The sequence below is a fragment of the Galeopterus variegatus genome, unplaced genomic scaffold (assembly GCF_000696425.1).
Source record: "Galeopterus variegatus unplaced genomic scaffold, G_variegatus-3.0.2 Scaffold3508, whole genome shotgun sequence".
Classification (NCBI taxonomy): domain Eukaryota; kingdom Metazoa; phylum Chordata; class Mammalia; order Dermoptera; family Cynocephalidae; genus Galeopterus; species Galeopterus variegatus.
Window position 1 is genome coordinate 116,371 of NW_007729619.1, and position 24,171 is coordinate 140,541.

Sequence of the window (24,171 nt, forward strand, 5' to 3'; positions counted from 1 at the left end):
TTTCTTTCTTTCTTTCTTTCTTTCTTTCTTTCTTTCTTTCTTTCTTTCTTTCTTTCTTTCTTTCTTTCTTTCTTTCTTTCTTTCTTTCTTTCTTTATTATTTATTTATAGCTTCCACATATGAGTGAGGACATGAGGTATTTCACTTTCTGTGCCTGGCTTATTTCATTTATAAATTTTCTCCAAGTTGATCCATGTTTCTGTGAATGGCAGAATTTGATTGATTTTTTATGGCAGAGTAGTATTCCATTGTATATTTGGGTATACACACAGCAGCGGGATTGCTGAATCATATGGCAGTTCTGTTTGTATTTGTTTGAGAAAATTCCATACTCTTTTCCTCAATGGCTGAACTAATTTACAGTCTAATGGGTGAGGTATCTCAATGTGGTTTTGATTTGCATTTCCCTGATGGTTAGTGATGTTGAGCATTTTTTTATTGCACCTGTTGGCCATTTGAATGTTTTCCTTTGAGAAATGTCTATTCAGCTCCCTTGCCATTTTTTAATTGAATTATTTGTGGATTTTTGTCTGTTTTCTTCTTTTTTTTAACCTTTAAGTTGTTTGAGATCCATGTATATTCTGGATATTAATCCCTTGTCAGATGTATAGCTTGCACGCGTGTTCTCTCATTCTGTATGTTGTCTTCTCACTGAGTCGATTTTTTCCTTTTCTGTGCAGAAGCTTCTTAGTTTGATATAATTCCAGTTGTTTATTTTTTCCTTTGGTTGCCTGTGCTTTTGAGGTCTTATTAATAATGTCTTTGCCGAGTCCTACATTCTACAGTGTTTCCACTGTGTTTTCTGTAGGAGTTTTATAGTTTCAGGTCTTATATTTAAGTTTTTAATCCATTTGGAGTTGATTTTGGAATCTGGCGAGAAGTGCGAGTCCACGTGGATGTGCAGTTTTCCCAGGACCGTTCACTGAAGGTGCTGTCTTCTACCCAATGTCCGTTCTTCCTGACTTTGATAAAGCTGAGCTGACTGTAAGTACGTGAATTGATTCCTGGCTTGTCCATCCCCATCCATCAGTCTGTGTGTCGATTTCTATGCATGTACTGGGCTCCTACACTGTAGTGCGGTTGCCATAGCTTAGCAGTGTCATTTGAAGTCAGGTTCTGTAATGCCTGTGGCTTTATTTTTATTGTTCAGGATTGCTTTTGCTGTTCGGGGTCTTTTGTTATTCCATGTGAATGTTGGGATTGTTTTTTCTATTTCTGTGGAGAAAGTCTTGAATATTTTGGTGGGAATGTTATTAAATCTGCAGACTGCTTTGAGTGGTTTGGACATTTTCACCATGTCCATTCTTCTAATCCATAAATATGGAATGTCTTTCTATCTTTTTGTATCCTCTTCAATTTCTTCCAGCAGTGATTTGTAGTTCTCGCAGACATTTTTCACCTCTTTGGTTAAAAAGAGGTTTATTCCTAGGTTGCTTTTTGTTATTTTGTTTTTGCTTTTGGTTTTGGTAGCTATAGTCAATGGGCTTGCTTTCTTGATTTTCTTTTTTCCTGAAAGTTTGTTGTGGAGTATAAAAATGCAACTGATTTTTGTACAATGATTTTGTATCCTGCAACTTTACTGAATTTGTTTATCAACTTTAAGAGTTTTTTGATAGTCTTTAGGTTTTTGTATACATAAGATCATGTCATCTACAAACAGGGACAATATGGCTTTGTCTTTTCCAATTTGGATGCTCTTCATTTTTCCCCTTGCCTGATTGCTCTTGCTAATATGCTCAATACTATGTTAAATAGGAATGGTGAGAGTGGGCATCCTTGTTTTGTCCCTCTTCTCAAAAGAAATACTTTCAATTTTTCCCCATTCAGGGTGTTACTGGCAGTAGGTTTGTCATATATGGCTTTTATTGTATTGAGACACTTTCCTTCTACAGCTAATTTAATGAGACTTTTTATCATGAAGGGTATTTGAATTTTATCAAATGCTTTTTCTGTGTCTATTGCAATAATTGTGTGGTCTTTGCCTTTGACTTGGTTGATGTGGTACCTCACATATATTGACTTGTGTATGTTGAACCATTCTTGCATCCCTGGCGTGAATCCCACTGGATCATGGTGTATAATCTTATGTGCTGTTGTATTCTGTTTACTAATATCTTGTTGAGTATTTTTGCATCTTTGTTCATCAAGGATAGTGGCCCTTAGCTGTCTTTTGTTGTTGTGTCTTTGTCTGACTTTGGCATCAGGGTGATGCTGGCTTTATAAAATGAGTTTGGGAGAGTGATCTGTGTTTCAATTTTCTGGAATAGTTTGTAAAGGATTGGTGTTAATTCTTTAAAGATGCTAGAATTCAACAGTGAAGCATCATATGGGGCTGGGATTTTCTTGGTTGGGAGACTAGTGATTACTGCATCCATCTCATTGCTTGGTCTGGTCAGGTTTTCTATTTCTTCTTGGTTTAGTCTTGGCAGTTTGTATGTGTCCAGAAATTTATCCATTTCTTCCAGGTTTTCAGATTCTTTGACATATGGTTGTTTAGCATAGTCTCTATGCTTCTTTGTATTTCTGTGGTTTCAGTTGCAATGTCTCATTTTTCCTTTCTGATTTTTGTTATTTGGTCTTCTCTCTTTTTTTAGATAGTCTAGCTAATGATTTGCCCATTTTTGTTAATCTTCTCAAAAAGCCAATCTTTTGTTTTGTTGATCTTTTGTATCTTTTTTTGGTTTCTATTGTATGTAGTTCTGCTCCAATCTTAATTATTTCTTTTTGTCTACTAGTTTGGGGATTAAGCTTTTCTTCCTTTTCTGATTCTTTGATGTGTAATATTAGGTTGTTTATTTGAAATCTTTCTGTTCTTTTGAATTAAGCATTTATTGCAATAAACTTCCCTCTTAGTATTGCTTTTGCAGTATTAAACAGGTTTTGGTAAGATATGTAAGAACTTTATTTTCATTAGTTTCAAGAATATTTTGGTCCTTTTAAATTTCTTCTTTGACCTATATGTTGCTCAGGAGCATGTTTTTAATTTCCATGTGTTTGCATAGTTTCCAGAGTTTTTCTTGTTATTGATTTTGTAGTTTTAATTCACTGTGATCAGAAAAGATACTTGAAATGATTTTTATTTTTATTTTTTGTTTTTGTTGAGACTTAATTTGTGACCTAACATATGGTCTATCTTGGAGACTGTTCCTGGAGAATGTGCTGATGAGAATAATGTATATTCTGTAGTGTTGGAGGAAGTGTTCTGTAGATTTCTGCCAGATATAATTGGTCTACAGTGCAGTTTGAATCCTGGATTTCTGTATAAATATGTTGCTTGGATGATCTGTCCAATGTTGGGAGAGGGGTGTGAGATTCCCTACTATCAATATATTAGGGTGTGTCACTCTCTTTAGGTCCAACGGTAGTTGCTTTATGTACTTGGGCACCTCCAATGTTGGATGCATATATATTTATGATGGTGTCATCTAACTGAGTCTTCTTGTATTCCATTGAGTTTTATTAAGATTATTGCTCTGAGTTCCATTTCAGACATGTCAAACAGATCATGCTATTTGGGGTCTGGTACTTGAGAATTACTGTATTCATTTGATTGTATTATATATATATAATATATATAATACAATATATATATATTAAAAATATATATAAATATATATATATTAAAAATATATATAAAATATATATAATATATATATATATTATATATATTTTAATTTCTAGTATCCCTACATTGGTAACTGGTCATCAAGTGGAGCAGTTGCTTTTTCTATTACTCTGGAGTGGCTTTTGAGGAGAGAGACTCCCTCCTGTAGATATTTTATAGTGACCATTGGGTAGGGTCTTAGTTTGGTTGCAGGTAGACATAGCAGTGTAGTCTCCAAGTGGTTACTCCAGCCAAATTCAACATTAAAGTTGTCTGTGAGTACCTCTGTGGCCTATGCATTGGAGCACTCAGTGACTTCTTGCTGAAGTGAGTGACACTGCGTTGGGTTGCTGGGATCATGGGTGAGGCTTTGAGTTCTTGGGAGAGGTACCTAGGTGCTCTGTTGCTCCTTGGATGAAGTGGGTATCCTTTGGCAGATTTGTTGGCACACTGGCTAGTGTCCTGTGACCCTGATAGGTGCACTGGGGTATACTAAGGCTCCTGAGCTTGAATGGATGAACCTGACCTGAGTATCTCTTTCCTCTTTCCCTCAGACAAGGGCTCCTCCTGAGTTCCTGTTTCTCCTCATTGGAGAATTGATTGGTGGTGGTTGGGTATTTTCTTCCACACTATTTGGCTATCCTGAGTTCCTGAACTCACCAGCAGTTTTCTATCTGTCCTTCCCTGGGTCCAGGCAGTCCTGTGGGCTGCAGAATCAGCTCCCACCTGCAGGTGCATGGGGCTGCACTCATTTACTTCTTTCCTATTTTCTCCTGCCTGGTAAAACACAGGAACACTTAGATCTGGGCAAGGTGGAGCTGGCAGTACCTGGGCTGGGTGGTGAGAGCAGTGATGTCTGCAGCAAGGAGAAGGATGAATTGTTGTGCAGGGAGACAGGAGCACCGATGGTGGGAGGGGGCAGGAGTGGCAGAGGCTGGGGTGGAGACAGGGGCAGTGGCCTTGGGGCTGGACAATGTCAGTGGCCACTGGGGAAGTGCTCATGGCAGAGCAGTTTCTTTTCACTGTGAGGAACAATTGCTGCTGTGCTGATTCCGGTGTCAGAAATGTGGCAGCTGAAGCCATGCGTCTCTTTCCCCTCTCTATGCCACCCTCCTGGGTTTTTGTTCTCCACAGGGTTCTCACTAGATTCCTTGCTGCCCCCCATGCCTCCCACTGAAGCCCTCTTTAGTACTGAGCTGTCCACTCCTTGTTCTGGTCTTTGTCTGTGGTAGGAACACACCTGGGCTCCTCTGTTCCACCATTTGCCTCTCCTCAGGTAATAGCATCTTACAGGATGTCAGTGTGTGGAGAATTTAGGATGAACTTTAAAATGAAACTTAGTGACTAGCAGACACTTAAATCTTGGATGGTTTAAGAGAAATCCAAATCTGAAAGTTCTTTTTATAATGGTCTTACTTTTATTGATATTAATATTAATACCTGGACTTAAGTGCTAATTTAAATAAAATCAACTCAGGGATTTCTGAATGGATATATTTTCAGGACATTTTACAGAAAGGGATAGTTTCACAAAAGGAAACTTTAGAACATCTCCCTAAATATTATTGTTGCATTCTCTGTCATTATCTCAAGTAGCGATGGGAAATGGCATTAATTAGTGACCTGAGTATAACAGGCACTTATAGTATACTTTCAGTTTGGTGCCAGACATGAAACAGCTAATTAAGAAGATCCCTCAAAGGTAAGTGTCAGGATGAATGGTTTTTATTATTGATACTGGGAAACTTACTTATGACAAGTTCATCAGAGGAAAAAGAACCCATAGCCCAGAAAAAGGCTCTAATTTTCCTTTGTTGCAGTTACCTGATTTCCAAATTTTATTCATGTAAACTCAGAAAAATGCCATTCTCTGATTGTAGTTTTCATAGATATAACCTCTTTAGATATCCACCCTACATACCTGCTTTTCCTTATTTTAATCTTTGTAAGAACAGGAACTTTACTCTTAGAATTCTCAACAAATATCTTGGTTCCTGGCAAAACTTGGCCTTAATTAATATATCTTGAATGAATCTGATTACTTTCTAGAAATTACAAAATACTCTTTACTACATTTAGTTCTTTCAAATGTGAACAAAACTTAAGGAGATGTGGTGGCTGTTACTAGTAGTAGACTGCAAAAAACAAATAGGAAAAAAGTGGTTTTAAAACATGTTTTTTACTATGGTTTCTTATTTCTCACACCATTTCAGATTAGAGCTTTGATGGGATTATTTGCAGGATTTTTACAATTAGTGTCTTCTGAATACTTAGGGGATTTCTTCAATTTGAAAATACCAGCTATGGAATTGAACCACTGGAATCTTCAGCAAGATTTGAACATATAATTTATCAAGTGAAAAATTACAATTCAGATATTCCAGGGTTAGCAGAAAATTATAGCAGTATTTGGCAGAAAGACCATCTCTATAAAGTTCATCTGAGCTCACAGGTAACTGTGATGGTTCTGATGTTATGACTTACTAGGAGATTTTTTTAATCTTACTTTTGTAGATCTTTTTAATCAGGAAAGGAAACTAGCCAGCTGCTGTGTAGGAATATTAAATTGTGTATTATTTTCTCTGCCTTTAAATAAAATTCTGTCTTAAATATGTAGAATTTATATAATAATATATTTCAAGTTTGTTGTTTTATGTACATTATGCAATATTTATCTTCTATATTTTATCAAACAAAATGCATGTTATTGAAAAAGTTTAGAAATTCAGGAAGAACAGAGCAAGAGAATAAAAAGTCTGCATTCTTCCTGTATTTTTAAACTGGTTAATTTCAAGAGTTTTGAAAAAGTTGATTCTGACACTTTTTGCCATTTCCCTTGTTTGTTTTATGTAGAAGTTTTGGAGGTTCTCAGAACTCTGATTTTCACTGATGTCACTTTATTTATGAATTTTATATGCCATGTACTTGTAAGCATTTAATATAACATGTATTTTAATTTCCCTTGTTATTCTTCATTGACCCATGGGACATTTAGAAGTGTGCATATTTGGGGATTTTCCAGATATCTGTTTGGTATTAATTTTTAATGTCATTTCGTCATGTTCTGATAATATACGTACTTTGAAAAGTTTCTGGGAAAATAAAACTGAAAGGTAATAAGAATGTTTCCGTGAACTCTTTGAAGTGTCCTTATATTCAGCTTTAGTCTGTGTGTTTCTCTATATACTCAGCTGTTTTGTGTACGGTCCTGCAGATGTGGAGGGTTAGTAATCTTGATTCTCATTTGGTTTTAGAATAGGGCTTTTAGGTAAACGCATATATAGGGAAAACACCCTCGGATAGGAGAGGGAAATCTACAGATAGAGGGCAAAAGCCCATTTAATCAATTCTAATTAAATAATGTTGATTCTCACTTGATTTTTGGAATAGGGTTTTAAGGTAAATACATATTGGGGCAAAAGCCCATGCGTAGGGGGCTACAGCCCACAGATAGCTGGGCCGCAGCCCATCTAATCAACTCTAATCACTGCTTCGGTATGGGACTGTATACTTTAATAATTTTAGAGCTGATAGACGGTTGTCATATTGATCCTGTTAAGAAATTTTAAGAATTGCTGAAGGAAAAGATGTGAAAAAAATATTTGCTAGGGGCAAGCTGTCTGTTGGGGGGAACTTTAGAGATAATTGTACTTAGATTTTATCGTAAGAATGTAACTTTTGTTTACGGAGAGGTTAATCTTTAGATAATGAGCCAGTTTGACCAACTTAGCTTTTCACTAATTGTACTTTGGAATGTCACTTTGTTTATTTTACTGATGTTACTAGTTTCCATTGTTAAGCTTTACTTAGCCATAGATAACTTTTGTAACACTGCCCATGTCCTTGTGTACTTTTGTAATGATTGAATCAACTACATTTTCTTGTGAAACTTCCTTGTCTTTACAATAAAAGAGAGAAGCTAACTTTGAATGGTTGCTGTACCCTGTTTGCTCTGGGATGCAGTCCCTTTGGGCTTCTCAACACATTCATGGTGCTTTGAGTAGATCCTTTTTCCATCTCCATTACACAGTGAGAAGTGTAACATACAGACGTCCATTAGATTAATTTGCTTTGTTCAATACTACTATTGCCTACTTATTATGGTTTTTTTTGGGGGGGTGGGGTGGCCCAGGGAATTTATAGTTTATGTCTTTTGTCACACTATTCTTCTTGTAAGAAATTTTTAAGCTTTGTCCTGCATTTTTAATTTTTAAGTGATGTATCATTATTAATTGTTACATTAAAGTAATCCAAAACAAGTTAGACCAAATTTCACTATTTACTTTCAGACTTTCATCAGTTTTGTCTAGAAGTTTGTGAGAAAATTATAATATGAGCTATCTCTCAGAGGCAAGCAGAGAGAACACCTTTCTCTTTTCTAGATTATCTCCAATTGCAAAGTAACACCTTATTAAGAACAGAATGCAAGGATACTCAATAATCAAATATAAGTTTTAGACCCATGTGGATAGGGACAGATCTCCTTTCTGTCTTGGGTGGTTTTGGTAGAAGTATTTGATGTTGAACTTACATATCTGATCTTACATGTTGCATAATCTTTCCTATTAGAGCCTTTAACATATCTCTGATAGCTATAATATCCGTCTCACACATCAGTCTGATTCTCATGATTACTGTGCTTCTCAAACTTTCTTTTGCCTGTTTGTGTTCCCTTTCATTTTTATTTTATTGAAAGCCAGACATGTTTCATTAGGCAGTAGATACTAAACTAATTTTTTTTTTCCTTTTTTTTTGTCTTTTTTCGTGTCCGGCAACGGATCGCAACCCTCAGTGTTGCGCCCGTACCGGACCGGGACCAGCAACGGGATCGCAACCCTTGGTGTTGCGACTGCACCTCGCTCAGCCAGAGAGTGGGAACCGGTCTGTATGTGGGATCCAAACCCTCAGCAGGAGCGCCGCCATGCTCCCAAGCGGTGCACTGTAGCAGTGTGCCACCGGGCCGGCCCCTAAACTAATATTTTTTAGGCTTGGAGAAAAGTGTGCATTTTCTTCTTTCAGGTCTTTAGTTTGAAAGTTTGTGTTAATCTAATCAGAAAGTAGGTTTATTTGACATTCGTTGTTTCTATGACTATCCTCAGTGTACCGGAAGCTTCACATTCCTCTGGTGATAGCTTGTGTTGACAGTGAGCAATAATTTGTTACAGAAATGCCTGTCAACTGCTTAACTTTGAATTTCTCCACTTGGTTTTGTTTACTTTCTTTTCAGAAAAAAATCTGTCTCCACTAGAGCCTGCTGTTATCTCCACTGTTTTTTTTATTTTTCTTGACATTTTAATACAAGATGTGGTCTTGGCATGAGGCAGAGAACGGGACACTTTCTGATGTTATGAATGAGACTCAGTGCGAGGCAGGCACTATGAACCTTGGTTTGGGGATGTAGTCTTCACAAATGTTCATATTCCTTCTCCAGAAGTAATGCAAGTATTTCTTCCCCCGCCTCCAGCCAGAGGTAGAACTTTTTTCCTTCTTCCTTCCCCAGCTTTAATGGGTTTCACAAGTGCCTTTAGGCTACAAACCTCTTTGCACTCTCCCCTGAAGATTAAGTCGTTGTATCACAAAAGAGATGGAGGAAATGGGTTTGGGCAGTTTCTGCAGTGGCTGACATTCCTCCAGCAAGGACTATGATGGAATCTTTTTTACTCCTCTCTCCAGTCTTCATTGTGAGTAGCTTGTGGGATTTCTGGAGAAAAAGCCTGGAAGGAGCTACAAAACCAACTACCTTTCTGGTTTCCAGAGACTTTACACTTTTATGCCAGCACAAACTTAGGCTGTAGAAATTGAGCCAGATTTTTTAGCTGAATGTACTTACCAGTTTACATGGCACCTGGTGTCACCCACAGCAGGTATGTAAATATTTGGTTCCTGTCCCACCTGCAGGCATACTTTAGGATAAAAGTTTGATCTGCAATCTCCTCTTTTTGAAGGATTTAATAGAAATTGTTAATATGCAGTTTGTCTAACTTTTACCCTGCTACACTTTTACGTGCGGAAGCCATGCACTTCCCAGTTTTGTATATCTCTCGTCTGAATCCTGAAACCTGAAAGAAAGGGTTTTTTTTTTTTTTTTCTTTTCACCAGTAAATGCTTTTGGCAGCAGTCACTAAAATGTAAAATATTTAATGAGAAAAATTACTGCTATAATTTGATTTATCAAGATATTTGATAATGGGAGAGTGACTTTACCAACATGGTGGAAGAGGAAGTTCCTGATTCCCTCCACCCGTGATTCACCAAATAAACATCCATCCACTGATCAATTCTATCTGATAGAAAGTCAGAGACCAATGGAAAGATTTCTGCCCCCCAGACAACTAAGAAAATATCTACATGGGATGATAGGAGAAGCCAAGTCACACTTGGCATCTAACCACAAAACCGAAAAAATGATTCCCAACACTCAGTTTCTTCCTGTAGAGATGAGGGCCTGGGCATCACATACACGACTGCAACCCCAAGTTTCTGTGTGGTTTGATGCTTAACTCACCAGCAGTGAGAGTAGAGGGGTGAGAAACGTGCATCTCTCCAGACGACAGGAAATGATGCAATGGTTTAATACAGATGTGGGTTCTTTAAAGGACTCCATCCCCTTGGAAGGAGGCCTGAAAAGGGGCCTTAAAAAATCAGCTTCTGTCTCCCTCTGGAAGAAGTCTACAAACAACCCACTCCCAGCAGCTGCCTGACTGCCTGGTCTCTAACTAACGTGCACCAGAGAGTTTAAGAGGCAGTCAATTATTAACCCACTGCCATTCTAGAAGGAGTTTGCACTCACACCAAGCACCCAGCACTTTCAACATCCACTTAAGAAAATTCATCTTAAACCTTCTAACTCTGGGAGCAGAAGAGACTGGCATATGTATGTCTCTCTAGACAGCAGGAAAGAAGAAGCATCTTCACTCAGGTGTGCAAGTACCTGAAGGGACACAATACCCTTGGAGTGGTGCAGAGAAAAGACCTTTAAAAAAGCAACTCCCTCTTTCTCTCCAGAAAGGGTTTAGGACACACATCAAGAGGCCCAATTGTTAAAGCTGCCTCCCAACGGACTTCATCCTAAAACTCATAACTCCAGGAAGAGAAGGGCCTAGATATATATGAGTGTCACTTGATCCAAGAACAAAGAGGAGGCTTTAAAAGGGGGCCAAAAACTTTCAGGGACTCCACCCTCTTGGAGCAGTACAGAAAGGGGGCAGGAATGTGAAGATCTAACTTTTTTCCTGGAAGAGGTTTAGGATGCACACTCCCAGTGGCTACTTGATGGCCTGGTCTCTAATAAACTTGCATCATGTTGCTAATGGGGCAAGCAATCAATAGCCCTTCAGTAGATGTAGCCAGAGCTTGGCACCTCATGAACTCACCTCATGACCAAACTAGAGGATTATTCAGTTTCTCTGGAAGGAGTTTGGCTATGTATTCAGTACCACCATCTTCAAAGCTCCCACCCAGCTAAGGGAAATTTTCCTTAATAACCTAGCTTTGGAAGTGGAGCAGCCTTTGTGATTCTGAGTCACACAAGACTACAGAAAACAAACAGGTGTGTATATTACAGACTCACTTTCAGTAGCTGTCTCTCCAGAATCAGAAGGTGCAGTATGAACATGAGTACAGGCATAATTTTCCTTAATAACCTAGCTTTGGAAGTGGAGCAGCCTTTGTGATTCTGAGTCACACAAGACTACAGAAAACAAACAGGTGTGTATATTACAGGCTCACTTTCAGTAGCTGTCTCTCCAGAATCAGAAGGTGCAGTATGAACATGAGTACAGGCATTTGACCCAGATCCTCTCCCTGGCTTAGTCTAAAAAGAGTAAGAAATAAACACACTCACTTAGTTTCATCATGAAGACAGAAAAAACTGGAACTCGCATCCAACACTCCACCCTTTCCAACTATATCTAAAGAAACTTGCTCCTATTATATTAGTCCTGGTGGACTTACAAAATGTGGCACATTCTAACTTCCAGGGGACACCAAAACCAGAGATAGCAGTGTGGACAAACACCAAGATTAGAGAGGCAGCTTAAAATCCCTGGTCAGATGGATTGGTGAAAATTTTCTCTTACTCGAGACCAGTATAGCAAGACACAGAGTCATAAAGATACTTACAGAGGTGAAGACAGAAATGTAAGAACAAGCTGAGAACTTCAATAAGGTGATAGAAAGCATTAAAAAGTCCCAATGTAAACAATATATCTGAAGAATGTTATAACCAAACTGAAAATTCAATAATGGGGTTTAACAACAGACTTGATCAAACAGAAGAAAAGATCAATGAACTTGAAGACAGATCAGTGGAAATAATCCAATCTGAGAAACAAGAAGAAAAAAAAAAGATGAAGATAGCTTAACAGACATATGGGACACCATCAAGTGGAGTAACATGCATAACTGGTATGCCTGAAGGAGAAAAAAGAGAAAGATAGAAATAAAACATATTCAAAGAAACAACGGAAAACTTCTGAAGTCTGGGGAAGGAATTAGAAAGCTAGGTATAAACAACCCACAAGACACCAAATAATGTTAATCTAAAGATAAGCAAACTGTAACACATCATTGCCAAAATTTCAGAAGTTAAAGACAAAGAGTGTTGAAAGCAGCAACAAAAAAAGTGACTTGTCATGTATAGGGGAATCTCCATAAGCCTATAAGTGGATTTCTCAGCAGAAACCTTGGAAGGCAGAAGAGAGTGGGGTGATACATTCAAAATCTTGAAAGAAAAAGACTACCAGCCAAGAACATTATACCCAGCAATCTTGTCTTTCAAAAATGAAGGGATGATGAAGACTTTATCAGACAAACAAAAGATAAGAGAGTTAATCACCACTAGATGTGCACTATAAAAAAACGCAAACACTAAAGTAGGTTCTTTAAACCAAAGGAAGAGAAAACCAATTAGTAACATAAAATTTTGTGAAAGTATAAAACTCACTGGTAAAACAAACAAAAACAATTGTCAAATCCAAAGCACACTAATACTGTAATGGTGACAGGTAAATCAATTATATCTCTAAAGGGCAAAACTATTAAAAACACCTAAAGCTACAATAATTCAATAATATGTTAAAGAATATATGTTATAAAAAGATATATAGTATGTGACACCAAAACATAAAATAGGGGAGGAAAAGGAGTAGAAATGAAGAATTGGTGTATGCAGTCCAAATTAAGCTATAGTCAGTTTAAATTAACTTGTTATGAGTATAAGATGTAAGCCTCAGGATAACCATATAACAAAATCCTATAATAAAAAGATAAGGATCAAGCATACCAACACAGAAAGCCATCAGACAAACAAAACAAAGCAAAACAAAAAAGCAAGAGAGGAAGGAAAAAAATGATCTACAGAACAACAAGAAAATAATTAACAGAATGACATGAGTTAGTCCATACCTATCAATAATAACTTTGAATTTAAATAGATTAAATTCCCCAAGTAAAATTTATTGGGTGGCAAATGGATAAACAAAACAAGACCCTACTATGTGCTGCCTACAAGAGACTCACTTCACCAATAATGACACATATGGAATGAAAAGTAAGGGAGGGACATAGACATTCCATGCAAATTATACCAAAAAGAGATAAGGTGTTGCTGTCACATATGTTAAATCAAAAAATGTAAAAAGAAACATACAAGGTCATTATATAAGGATAAAGGTGTCAATTCAGCAGGCAAAAATAATAATTGTAAATATATATACCAAACACAGGAGCACCCAAATAAACAAAGCAATATTAATAGTTTCAAGGAAGAAATAGACTACATTACAATTATAGTAGGGAACTTGAACTTTCCACTATCAGAAATGGACGGATCATCTAGACAGAAAACCAACAGGTAAACACTGGAGTTAAGCTACACTCTAGATCAAATGGACCTAACTAATATCTACAGAACGTTTCATCCAACTGCTCCAAAATACACCTTGTACTCATTAGTGCATGAAACATTTTCCAGGATACACCATTTGTTAGGCTGCAAAACAAGTCTGTGCAAATTTTAAAAAATCAAAATAATATCAAGTATCTTCTCTGACAACAATGGAACTATGGAAACTGTACAAACACATGGAAATTAATCTACATACTCCTAAATGACTAATGGGTCAATCAAGAATTTAAGAAGGAAATAAAAAATTTCTCAAAACAAATAAAATTGGAAACAGAACAGCAAAAAAACTAATAAGAGGGAAGTTTATAGCAATAAAGACTTACATAGAAAAAAAGAGAAAAAGAATTCAAATAAACAACCTAGCCCTGTACCTCAAGAAACTAGAAAAAGAATTCAAATAAACAACCTAGCCCTGTACCTCAAGAACTCAAATAAACAACCTAGCCCTGTACCTCAAGAACAAACCAAGCCCAAAATTGGTATTAAAAAAGTAATAATAAAAATCAAATCAGAAATAAATAATATTAAGACAAAAATACTAAAAATCAATGAAACAAATAGTTCTTGTTTTGAAAAAATAAACAAAATTGACATACCTTGAGCTCTACTAAGAAAAAGGAAGAGAATGCCCAAATAATATCAGAGATGAAACAGGTGACATTGCAACTGGTACCACAGAAATACTAAGGATAATTAGAGACAATTTTGAGATAATTTATTTTATTTCTTTCTTTCTTTTTTGGCAGCTGGCCAATGCAGGGATCTGAACCTTTGACCTTCGTGTTATAACACTGCAGTCTAATCAGCTGAGCTAATCGGCCAGCCCAGAGACTATTATGGACAACTATACATCAATAAATTGGAAAGTCAATAAAAAATGGATAAATTCCTCAACACATACAACCTACCGAGATTAGACCATCAGTAAAAATCGGCCAGCCCAGAGACTATTATGGACAACTATACATCAATAAATTGGAAAATCAATAAAAAATGGATAAATTCCTCAACACATACAACCTACCGAGATTAGACCATCAGTAAAGAGAAAAACTGAACAGATTAATATATAATGAGTGACAAGATTAAATCAGTAGTAAAAAAGTCTTTCAACAAAGGAAAGTACAGGACCAGGTGGTTTCACTGCTGAATTCTACCAAACATTTAAAGAATAACTAATACAAATTCTTCTCAAACTATTGCATAAAATTGCATAGAAGGAGATTTTTTTCAAACTCATAATATGAGGTGAGCATTACCCTAATACCAAACCGACAAGGACACAACACCACCACCAGCAGAACAATGGGGCAATATCCCTGATGAACATAAATGCAATAATTCTCAACAAAATACTAAAAAACTGAATCTAACAGCACACCAAAAAGATTATACACCATGATCAAGTGGGATGTATTTCAGGGATGTAAGAATGGTTTAACATATGCAAATTAACTAATGTGATATACCACATCAACAGAATGAAGGCCAAAACCATATGATGCAAAAAAAAGAAAAAACATTTAATAAAATTCAGCAACACTTTATAGTAAAAACTCTAAACAAATTACATATGGAAGGAATGTACCACAAAACAATAAAGGCCATATATAACACACACACAGGTAACAGATCTGGGACAAGAGAAGGATGCTCATTTTTACAACTTTTATTTAAATAGTACTGGAAGTCCTAGTCAGAGTAATTAAGTAATAGAATGCAATAATGGACATTCAAATTGAAAAACAAGAAGTCAAATTTTCCTTGTTTGCAGAAATGATCTTATTTTTAAATAAACCAAAAGATTTCACCTAAAAACTGTTAGAACTGATAAACAAATATGGTAAAATTGCTGAATACAAAATTAACATACAAAAATTTGTAGTGTTTCTATATGCCAACAGCAATAATCTGAGAATGAAATCAATAGAGCAAACACATTCGCAACAGAAAAAAAAAGCCTATGATTAAATTTTACCAAAGAGGTGAATAAGCAATACAATGAAAATTACAAAACACTGATGAAATAAAGTGAAGAGGACATAAACACAAAAAGAATGGAAAGATATCCTATCCTGATGGATTGGAAGAATTCATATTGTTAAAATGTCTATACTACCCAAAGTGATCTACCGATTCAATGAATCCCTATCAAAATACCAATGGCATTCTTCACAGAAATAGAAAAAACAATACTAAAATTCATGTGGAACCACAGAAAATGTCCAAATAGCCAAAGCAATTCTGAGCACAGTGAACAAAGTTATAGGCCTCACCCTACCTGATTTCAAAATATACTGCAAAGCTATAGTAACGAAAACAGCATGATATTGGCATAAAAACTGACACACAGGTCAATGGAACATAATAGAGAATGTAGAAGTAAATTTACACATTTACAGCCAATTCATTTTTGACAAAGATGCCAAGAATATACATTGGTAAAAGAATAGTCTCTTCAATAAATAGTGCTGGGAAAATTGTTTATCCATATGCAGAAGAATAAAACTAGACCACTATCTCTCACTATATGCAAAAATCAATTCAAAATGGATTAAAGGGTTGTATGTAAAACCCCAAACTATGAAAGTACTAGAAGAAAACTTCTGGGAAATGCTTCAGGACATTGGTCTGTGTAAAGATTTTTTGGGTAAGACCTTACAAGCACAGGCAATGGAAGCAAAAATCAACCATTGGTATTATATTGAACTAAAAATATTTTGCAAGGAAAGAGAAACAGAGTGAAGAGATAACCTACAGAATGAAAGAAAATTACTGCAAACTATCCATTAAACAAGAGATTAATATCCAGAATGTACAGGATATCAACTCAACAGAAAGAAAACAAATAATCTAATTTTAAAATGGGCAAATTATGTGAATAGGCATTTCTCAAATATTGTAAGACATTTTCTTAAAAAATACTAAACCTATGCTTGTCATACAACCCAACAAGCAAACACTTGAGCATTTATCCAGGAGAATTTAAACTTGTATCCATACAACTTATGCATGAATTTTCACAGAAGCTCCATTTGTAGTAGCCAAAAGTTGGAAACAACCAAAATATCCTTCAATAGATGAATAGTTAATAATTGGTACATTCATACTGCAAAGTACTAAACAGCAACAAAAAGGAACAAATTATTGATACACACACTCTTGGATAGATCAAGAGCTTTATGAGGAGTGAAACAAGCCAGTGTCAGAAGGTCACATACAGTATGATAACACTGATGTAACTTTCTTAAAGTGAAAATATATGCAGATGGAGAAGAGATCAATTGTTGCCACAAATTAGAGGTGATGGGGAGATTGGAGCTAAGTGACTTTAAGTACAGCAATGTAAGTCTTGGTAGTCATGGAATAGTTCTCAATTGCAATGGTGGTAACATAAATTTATGCTGACACAATTATATAGAGCTATACACACACACATTGAACCAATGTTAATCCTCTGGCTTTAATTATGCATTATAGTTGGATGTAACTATTTGGGGAAACTGGGTGAGTGGTACATGAGATCCCTGATCTATATTGGCAATTTCCAGTGGTTCAATAAGTTTTAAAAAACGGATAAAAATAAAAATTAAAAAGCAAACAAAATAAAACTAATCTATTAATGCATTAATGGTTTTAGAAGTTTATTTCATTGAAGATGGTATGTCTGACTTTATTAAAAATATTGTAAATTCATTTTAAAACTCAAGATATTGCAGATAAGTTAAATTTGGCTTTGATAATAATAAGAATATTAATTTGATAGAAGAAAGAGCCAGGGTAAAAGAAAAATGTTGCTATTAAAATATAAAACCTATTTTTCAGAAACATACTTGAGATCTATTATGGTGTGCACAGAATTTATAATTATGCTAATCAAGCTGCAATGTAGAAGCTGTGGTGTCAAAATGTACTTATATTTTTATAGAGAGGCAGTAAGAATAACCAAAATACAAATTATTTTTGAAGATAAAGCTGAATACAAAGGCAAACCTCAGCATCATCAGTATTTGATTTTTCTCTTAGCTGCTCAACAATTGGCAAAAGGATCACATATAGAAGAAACATATATGACAAATGGATCTCGTAAAAATGATCAAACAAGGTTATTACGAATGATGTTAAAAATATTAATGAAAATATATTTGGCCTGAAATATTTTTGATTTTTATCATAATATAAACATAATTATGATTATACTCCACATAGCAGAATTTGTTCTGAATTTAGCAACTATGTCATCATCTACAAAGACGATATTTGAAATATCTTCTAATATTTTGGTAAAAATATTGAGGTATTTAGAAAATATTATGGTATTTAAGACATTTTGGTATTTAGAAAAAAGTTAGTTAAAGGTGTCAACAACTTCAAATGTATTAACCATAAAATGCAATCTTGAAAAAATCACAGGCAATGTAATAAAAATATTAAGATAATATTGAAAAATATATATTGTTCTAAAATATCATAAATACAGCATTTGAAGGAGATACAGCTAAGAAAACAAAGCACATGTGTATCAACTGAGGACAATTATTTTGCTCATGCAATTTTTAATTAATAAAAATGTAATTTTGGCTTTGTGTTTTCAGATTTATTATATTTATTTTAAGAAAAATATTTAATTTTGAAGATAAATTTTCAGTAGAAGTATTTTTAGGTCTACCAAAGTAATAAAACTAAACTTTCTGTCATTAATACTCATTTTGATAATTCTATAATTTTAATTATTTCAGTGCCCCCTTTTCCCACTCCATGTTATTCCAGTATGAACAATAAATTGTACGATCACCATTACAGGACTCCAGTAAGTGTTAGAAGAATAGTGTTAGTAGGAATATTGAAGAAAAAACAATAAAGAGAGCTTAAGAGACCAAACCCACTTATTTCAGAGATTCGAGAGAAAATGAGAGTTTTCTTTTCTATGAAATAGCATATGCGCATCCCACACGGAGGGATAGATTAATCGTAGATAGATACATTGATAATGACTGCAATGGATAGGCTTTATTTACTTCTCTATGAAAATATAAACAAACCTATTTAAACCTAGGCTTTACCCATCAAGTCCAGTTTGTTTGTTTGCTTGCTTATTTATTTTAACCCGGGCTATTTTATGATAAATCCCTCCCTATTCTTCTATTTGGTGACTAATGCTTCAATCAAAGAAGAAATTATTTTACCTTCTGTAAAATTTTTATATGTGAAATGACATTTCAGTGTGTTAGAAATACAGCTCTTGTAAAAATTACCAGTGAAGTGATGATGTAAGAAATTGATTATTTATAATTGACTGTCTTGGCAACATCGAGGATTATTGCACCGTATCAAGTGGGACATGGGGCCCATGCTCTGGAACGACTGAATTGCTTCTGGTGTTTCACATTCTGTTCTTTCCTGTGTACCCACATGGTTAATAAACAAATCGCACTACTTACCAGTGTTTCTACATAGACTATGGGTCCTCGAACGTGTCCTATATTCTTTTCTATTGAATAAATGGAGGATTTCGTCTGCTGCAGTTGGTGCTACCGTAGTCTTTAGGAGAAGTCAGTGAAGGATTCTCAAGTGTGAGCCACTCGTGTAGATTTTCATCAGACGAAGACAGCACAGTGTGTATATTTTGCTCACTTTCTCTTTCATTTACTATTGACAGAAAATACTCAGACTCCAGGATTACCTTAGCAGGTTCACTGGGAATCGTTCAGGCCTGAAAAATGTTTTGAAGTTGAATTTTCTGCTTTGTAATTAATTTTTAAATTTATGGTCTCATAAAGATTTTATATGTATCTTTTTCTCCTTCTTCGCATGTCACCTTTTGCTCTTAACAAATTCAATACATGTTAATATTTGATAAATCCCATTCTGTTGTTTTGTTTTTTTCAGAAAAAGCCTCTTTCCAAACTATTACCTCAGTATCTAGAAATGCACATTGTAGTGGAGAAAGCTTTGGTAAGTCACATTTCCCTCCTGCCTCCACTTCCTCTTTCTTACCTTTTCCCTTTTCCGCCTCCTTTCTTCCCTTTATCTTCCCTTCCCCACTCCCTTCCTCCCTTTCTCTCTCATTATTTTATGTTCCTTTATCTTAATAAAAGTTTTATCTTAATTTCAAAGATATAATTAAATTTTTAAAATATTTCCTAAAAGGTTTTTTTTGGTGTGTTGAGCAAATCAGTAGTTGTGACTGTTTACATTTTATTATGAGTAAAAGCTCATACGAATCTAGAATTTTCTCCACTGTCTACTTTTCTCACCTCCAGCTCTGCCCGGTATCTCTTTGACCTCCTGTTCTCACAGCCTCGCCCTTCCCTCACCTGCTCCGGACTTTCTGTCCACTTTGTTTCATTGAACACACGAGGCATTTACCGTCTTGCGGTGCACGTTCACTTGACAGTTCCTATGTTCTGGAAAGTTTTCAACTACTTCAGTTCTCTCTGTTCAAATGTCACTTTTAAAAATCTCCCTTCTAACTAAGATCTCACTTCACTAATACCAATGTTTTATGGTTTTTGTTAATTATTCCTAAAATATGTCTTAACATAGTGTTTGAAGGAATAAGCCTCTGGTCTTCAGTATATATTTACTTTTTACATTAGTGCCATTGGATATTTACTAATTGCCAAGCACAGACTATTCACTAAAAATTCTGGTTTCAAGAATTCATATTCTAATTAGTGAGACAAATGTTCAACAAGAGAATTACACTATGATACACTATGTACATTCATAGAAATATATGCAAAATAAAATGGTAAGATAGAGAAAGATTTTTAAATTGTTTAGGAAAAGCTTCATACAGAAGAATTTTAGAGGAATGACTAGAATTTATCAAATGGACACAATTGTCCGAATCAGACGCAGGAGTCTGAAGAACAACCGCTATGTTTGTAAAATGGTAAAAGCACTTTGATATTGCTGAAATGTAAACAGAGTAGAGTTTTAAGGATATGAGTTGGGAAGAAGGCAAATAAGGCAACTGAGTTCCAGCCTAAGACAGGAGCTTGGATTTTACCTCATATGTACTTGGGATGTATTAGTGAATTTATACTAACCACACTGAGATATCATCTCACCCCAATTAGACTGGTTATAATCAAAAAGACTGAGAATAACAAATGTTGGTGAGGACGTGGAGGAAGGGGAGCCCTTCTGTACTGTCTGTGGGGACTGTAAAGTAGTGCAGCCATTGTGGAAAACCGTATGGAGGTTTCTCGGACAACTGCAGATTGAACTACCACACAATCCAGCAATCCCACTTCTAGGAATATACCCAAAAGAATGGAAATCATTATGTTGTAGAGATACCTGCACTCCCATGTTCATCACAACTCTATTTACAATAGTCAAGACATGGAACCAACCTAAATGTCCATCGATGGAAGATTGGATAAAGAAAATGAGGTATATATACACAATGGGATACTACTCAGCCCTAAAAAAGGAATAAAATTCTGTCATTAACAGTAGCATGGATGAGCTTGGAGAAAACTATGTTAAGTGAAGTAAGCCAGGAACAGAGGGAAAAATACCACATTTCCTTGCTCATAAGTGGGAGCTAAGAGAGAAAGAAGGAAGGAAAGAAAGACCACAGGGGTGCGCTGGACTTTCAGAGGGAGAGAGCGACCTAGGGTTGCTGGGAGAAGTTTGGGTGGGGATACAGGGAATAATTGCAATTTGTGGTAATGAGAATGCTGGTAGTATTGATCTGATCATCACATCTTGGGCACAGGTAGTGATGGTCAGCTTTGAGCCCCATGAATATGCATAATCAATGAAAAACTATTTTCTCTTCAAGAAAAAAAGAAAGAATACATAGAAACCTGGAAGAGCATTGTTTTTGGGTGTGCCTCTGAAGGTGTTTTCAGAAGAGTTTGCCTGAGTGGATGGGGCGAGAAAGGTTCCCGCTTGGTATGGGTGGGCACCATCCAGTCCATTGGGGGCTTGGAGAGAACAAAAATGGAGGGAATGGCAAGTCTGTCCCTCTTTTTTCACTGCACCTGGGATATACTCTTCTCTCCTGCTTGTGGACATTTGAACTCAAGACTCTTCAGTCTTTGGGTCTGGGGGCTTGGAGAGAACAAAAATGGAGGGAATGGCAAGTCTGTCCCTCTTTTTTCACTGCACCGGGGATATACTCTTCTCTCCTGCTTGTGGACATTTGAACTCAAGACTCTTCAGTCTTTGGGTCCCAGGACTTACACCAGTGGCACCCTTGGTTCTTGGGCCTTTGGCTTTGGACTGAGAGTCGCATCATCAGCTTCCCTGGTTCTGAGGCTTCCAGACTCGGACTGAGGCACACGTCAGCATCCTGTTTGCACACAACCCCCACAATAGGGACTCCCCAGCCTTCATAATCATGTGAGCTAATCCCCCTGATAAATCCCCTTTCATATATTTACATACATATCCTACTGGTTCTCTCTGTTACTGAACGTAAGTCCAGCTGCCTTCCACCAGACAGAAACAAATGACTCAAAAGTTAAATGTCAGTGACAAGGGAAGGAGCTTTATTCAGGACTGGCAAAACTGAAGGAGATGGTTGGCTGACTCATCTCATATTCTCAAGCTAACCAAGGGTTTTTATGGGGTAAGAAGTGGGAAGTGGAAAGGAGGAGGGAACAGAAAGTGTAAGGGGCCAGGTGCAAATTCTCACCAAGGCTCTGTCTGGCTTCTGTTCTCATCAATGACATTTTTAAAGGATCCTGCAGGATTTTAATTTGCTTTGGGGTGGAACCAGCATAGCTTTACTGGTGTCTTCTCTGGTTTCTCAGGTTCTGGATAGTATGTGTCTTACAGCAAGTTTGCAGCTCCAGGCTATCTGAAAGACAGCTCCACAATTTTCAAACAGTATCATCCTGCCCCAATACCAAGGTTCAAAATATCAAATAACCATGGGAAAAGAGGGAATTCAGAGAAACGCATGTAAACCAGCCTTTATGCTTACTTTATATCCTGCTGGACAAGCATACTCCTATTTCCAAGGCTGAAGCCTGCTCCATCTCTGAGGGAAAAGGGTTAAATATGATCCAAATATGAGGGTCCTGCAGTTACAATTCCCCCTTCTCATGTTTCTTTCTCAGTCTTGAGGGGGGTGCTTCAGTCTGGTTCACTCTAACATCTGGAGAACCCTGATTAATACAAGTTTTGATACCAGTAGTGGTTCTAGAGAAACAGAATATTAAGATGAATTTCTTTAATTGGATTCAGGGCTTTAGACCTAAAAATGCTAATAGCTTGACTTTTTCTTTTTTCTTTTGTTTTTTGACTCTAACTATACAGAGAGCACTGATAGTCCATGGTGTGAGCTTTTTGTAGAGATACGCAAAGTAAGTTCAATTCATTTATTTTGTAAATTCACCACTTGTAAGAAGCAAGGGGTTTAGTGACTCTCTACATGATAACTTTGAGTATTTGTGGAAATCCAAGGAATATAGTAAGGTTGGTTGGTTGCTCCTAGCATCACTGGACAAAGCGATGAATGAAAAAGAAGAGCTCAAGGATTTGAATTCTCGGCCCAAGCACTGCATAGATGACCTAAGATTCTCTAAGTGTGCTCTTGATCAGAATCTTCTCTCCAGTGCCCACAGGGCTAAAACTGCCAAAAATTAAACACAAGCCCTCATCATATGCTTGGCTGAGCTACAACAACAGTTGAGCTCCCAGCCTTGCTGCAAAGTATCTACTTTTAAGGTGATGAGGTTAGTTGGGAAAAAGTGGGACCCTGCAGGTTGTGATGGTGATGTGTGGAAAGGCCCTGATAAGGCTGGGGACATGGAACCCCTAAATTCTCATGCATCTTATTTGCCAGAAATGAACTCCCACCTCCCATCCCCAGAGGCAGCAGTCTTTCCATGTCTGACTGAGGGGATTAACTTTGCATCGCCTAAAGAAATAGTCATGGTTTCCACTGAGGCGCTTACCGAGCAAGCCAATTCAGGTTCTCTTCAGGATCCACTCCCACAACCCCTCTTTGATTCTAGACCTATAACTAAACTCAAGTCCTGGCAGGCCCCTAAAGGTGAGGTCTAAAGTGTGACCCACGAGGAGGTATGTTATACTCCAGAAGGACTGCTGGAGTTTTCTAATTCATACAAGCAGAAATCTGGGGAACATTTATAGGAACGTATATTAAGGGCATGAGATAATTGTGGAAAGAACATAAAGTTGAATCAGGCCACATACATGTGGACCCACTGAGCAGAGATTCTGTATTTAATGTTGCAGCTTGGAGAGTTAAGAAAGGTGCTAATGGTTTGTTTGGTTGGGTGGGTGAAATATGGATAAAAAGATGGCCCACCGCAAGTGAGATAGAGATGCCTGATCTCCCTTGGTTAAATGTAGGGAACGGAATTCACAGGCTTAGAGAGACTGAAATTCTGTGATGCATTTATCATGTAAAACCTACTCAACCTACTCACCGACACTGAACGCCTCAAAAGACTTACCTTTCACCCAAACCTTAAGAAATCAATCTGTGAGGGGAGCGCCAGCATCCCTGAAGAGCCCTGTGATTGCTCTTCTCTGTAGACCGGACCTTAGAGTGGGAGTCACAGTCGGTCAATTAGAACACTTAAATGTAGTGGGACTGACTGGATCCTAGGATGGCAGGGGCCAAGTGGCAGCACTTAACTAGAAAAGGCAAGGTGGGTGCAATTAC

The 24,171-nt window shown here is 36.7% G+C and overlaps 1 protein-coding gene across 1 annotated transcript in view; it reads left to right on the forward strand.

Moving 5' to 3' along the window:
• The window catches only part of LOC103600917 (disintegrin and metalloproteinase domain-containing protein 18-like), a 144,385-nt gene that overhangs the window by 32,702 nt on the left and 87,512 nt on the right, over positions 1–24,171 (forward strand). The window contains 2 exon segments of the mRNA XM_008585260.1: positions 5,879–6,056; positions 19,401–19,466. Of these exon segments, the coding sequence (XP_008583482.1) occupies positions 5,879–6,056; positions 19,401–19,466 (244 nt within the window).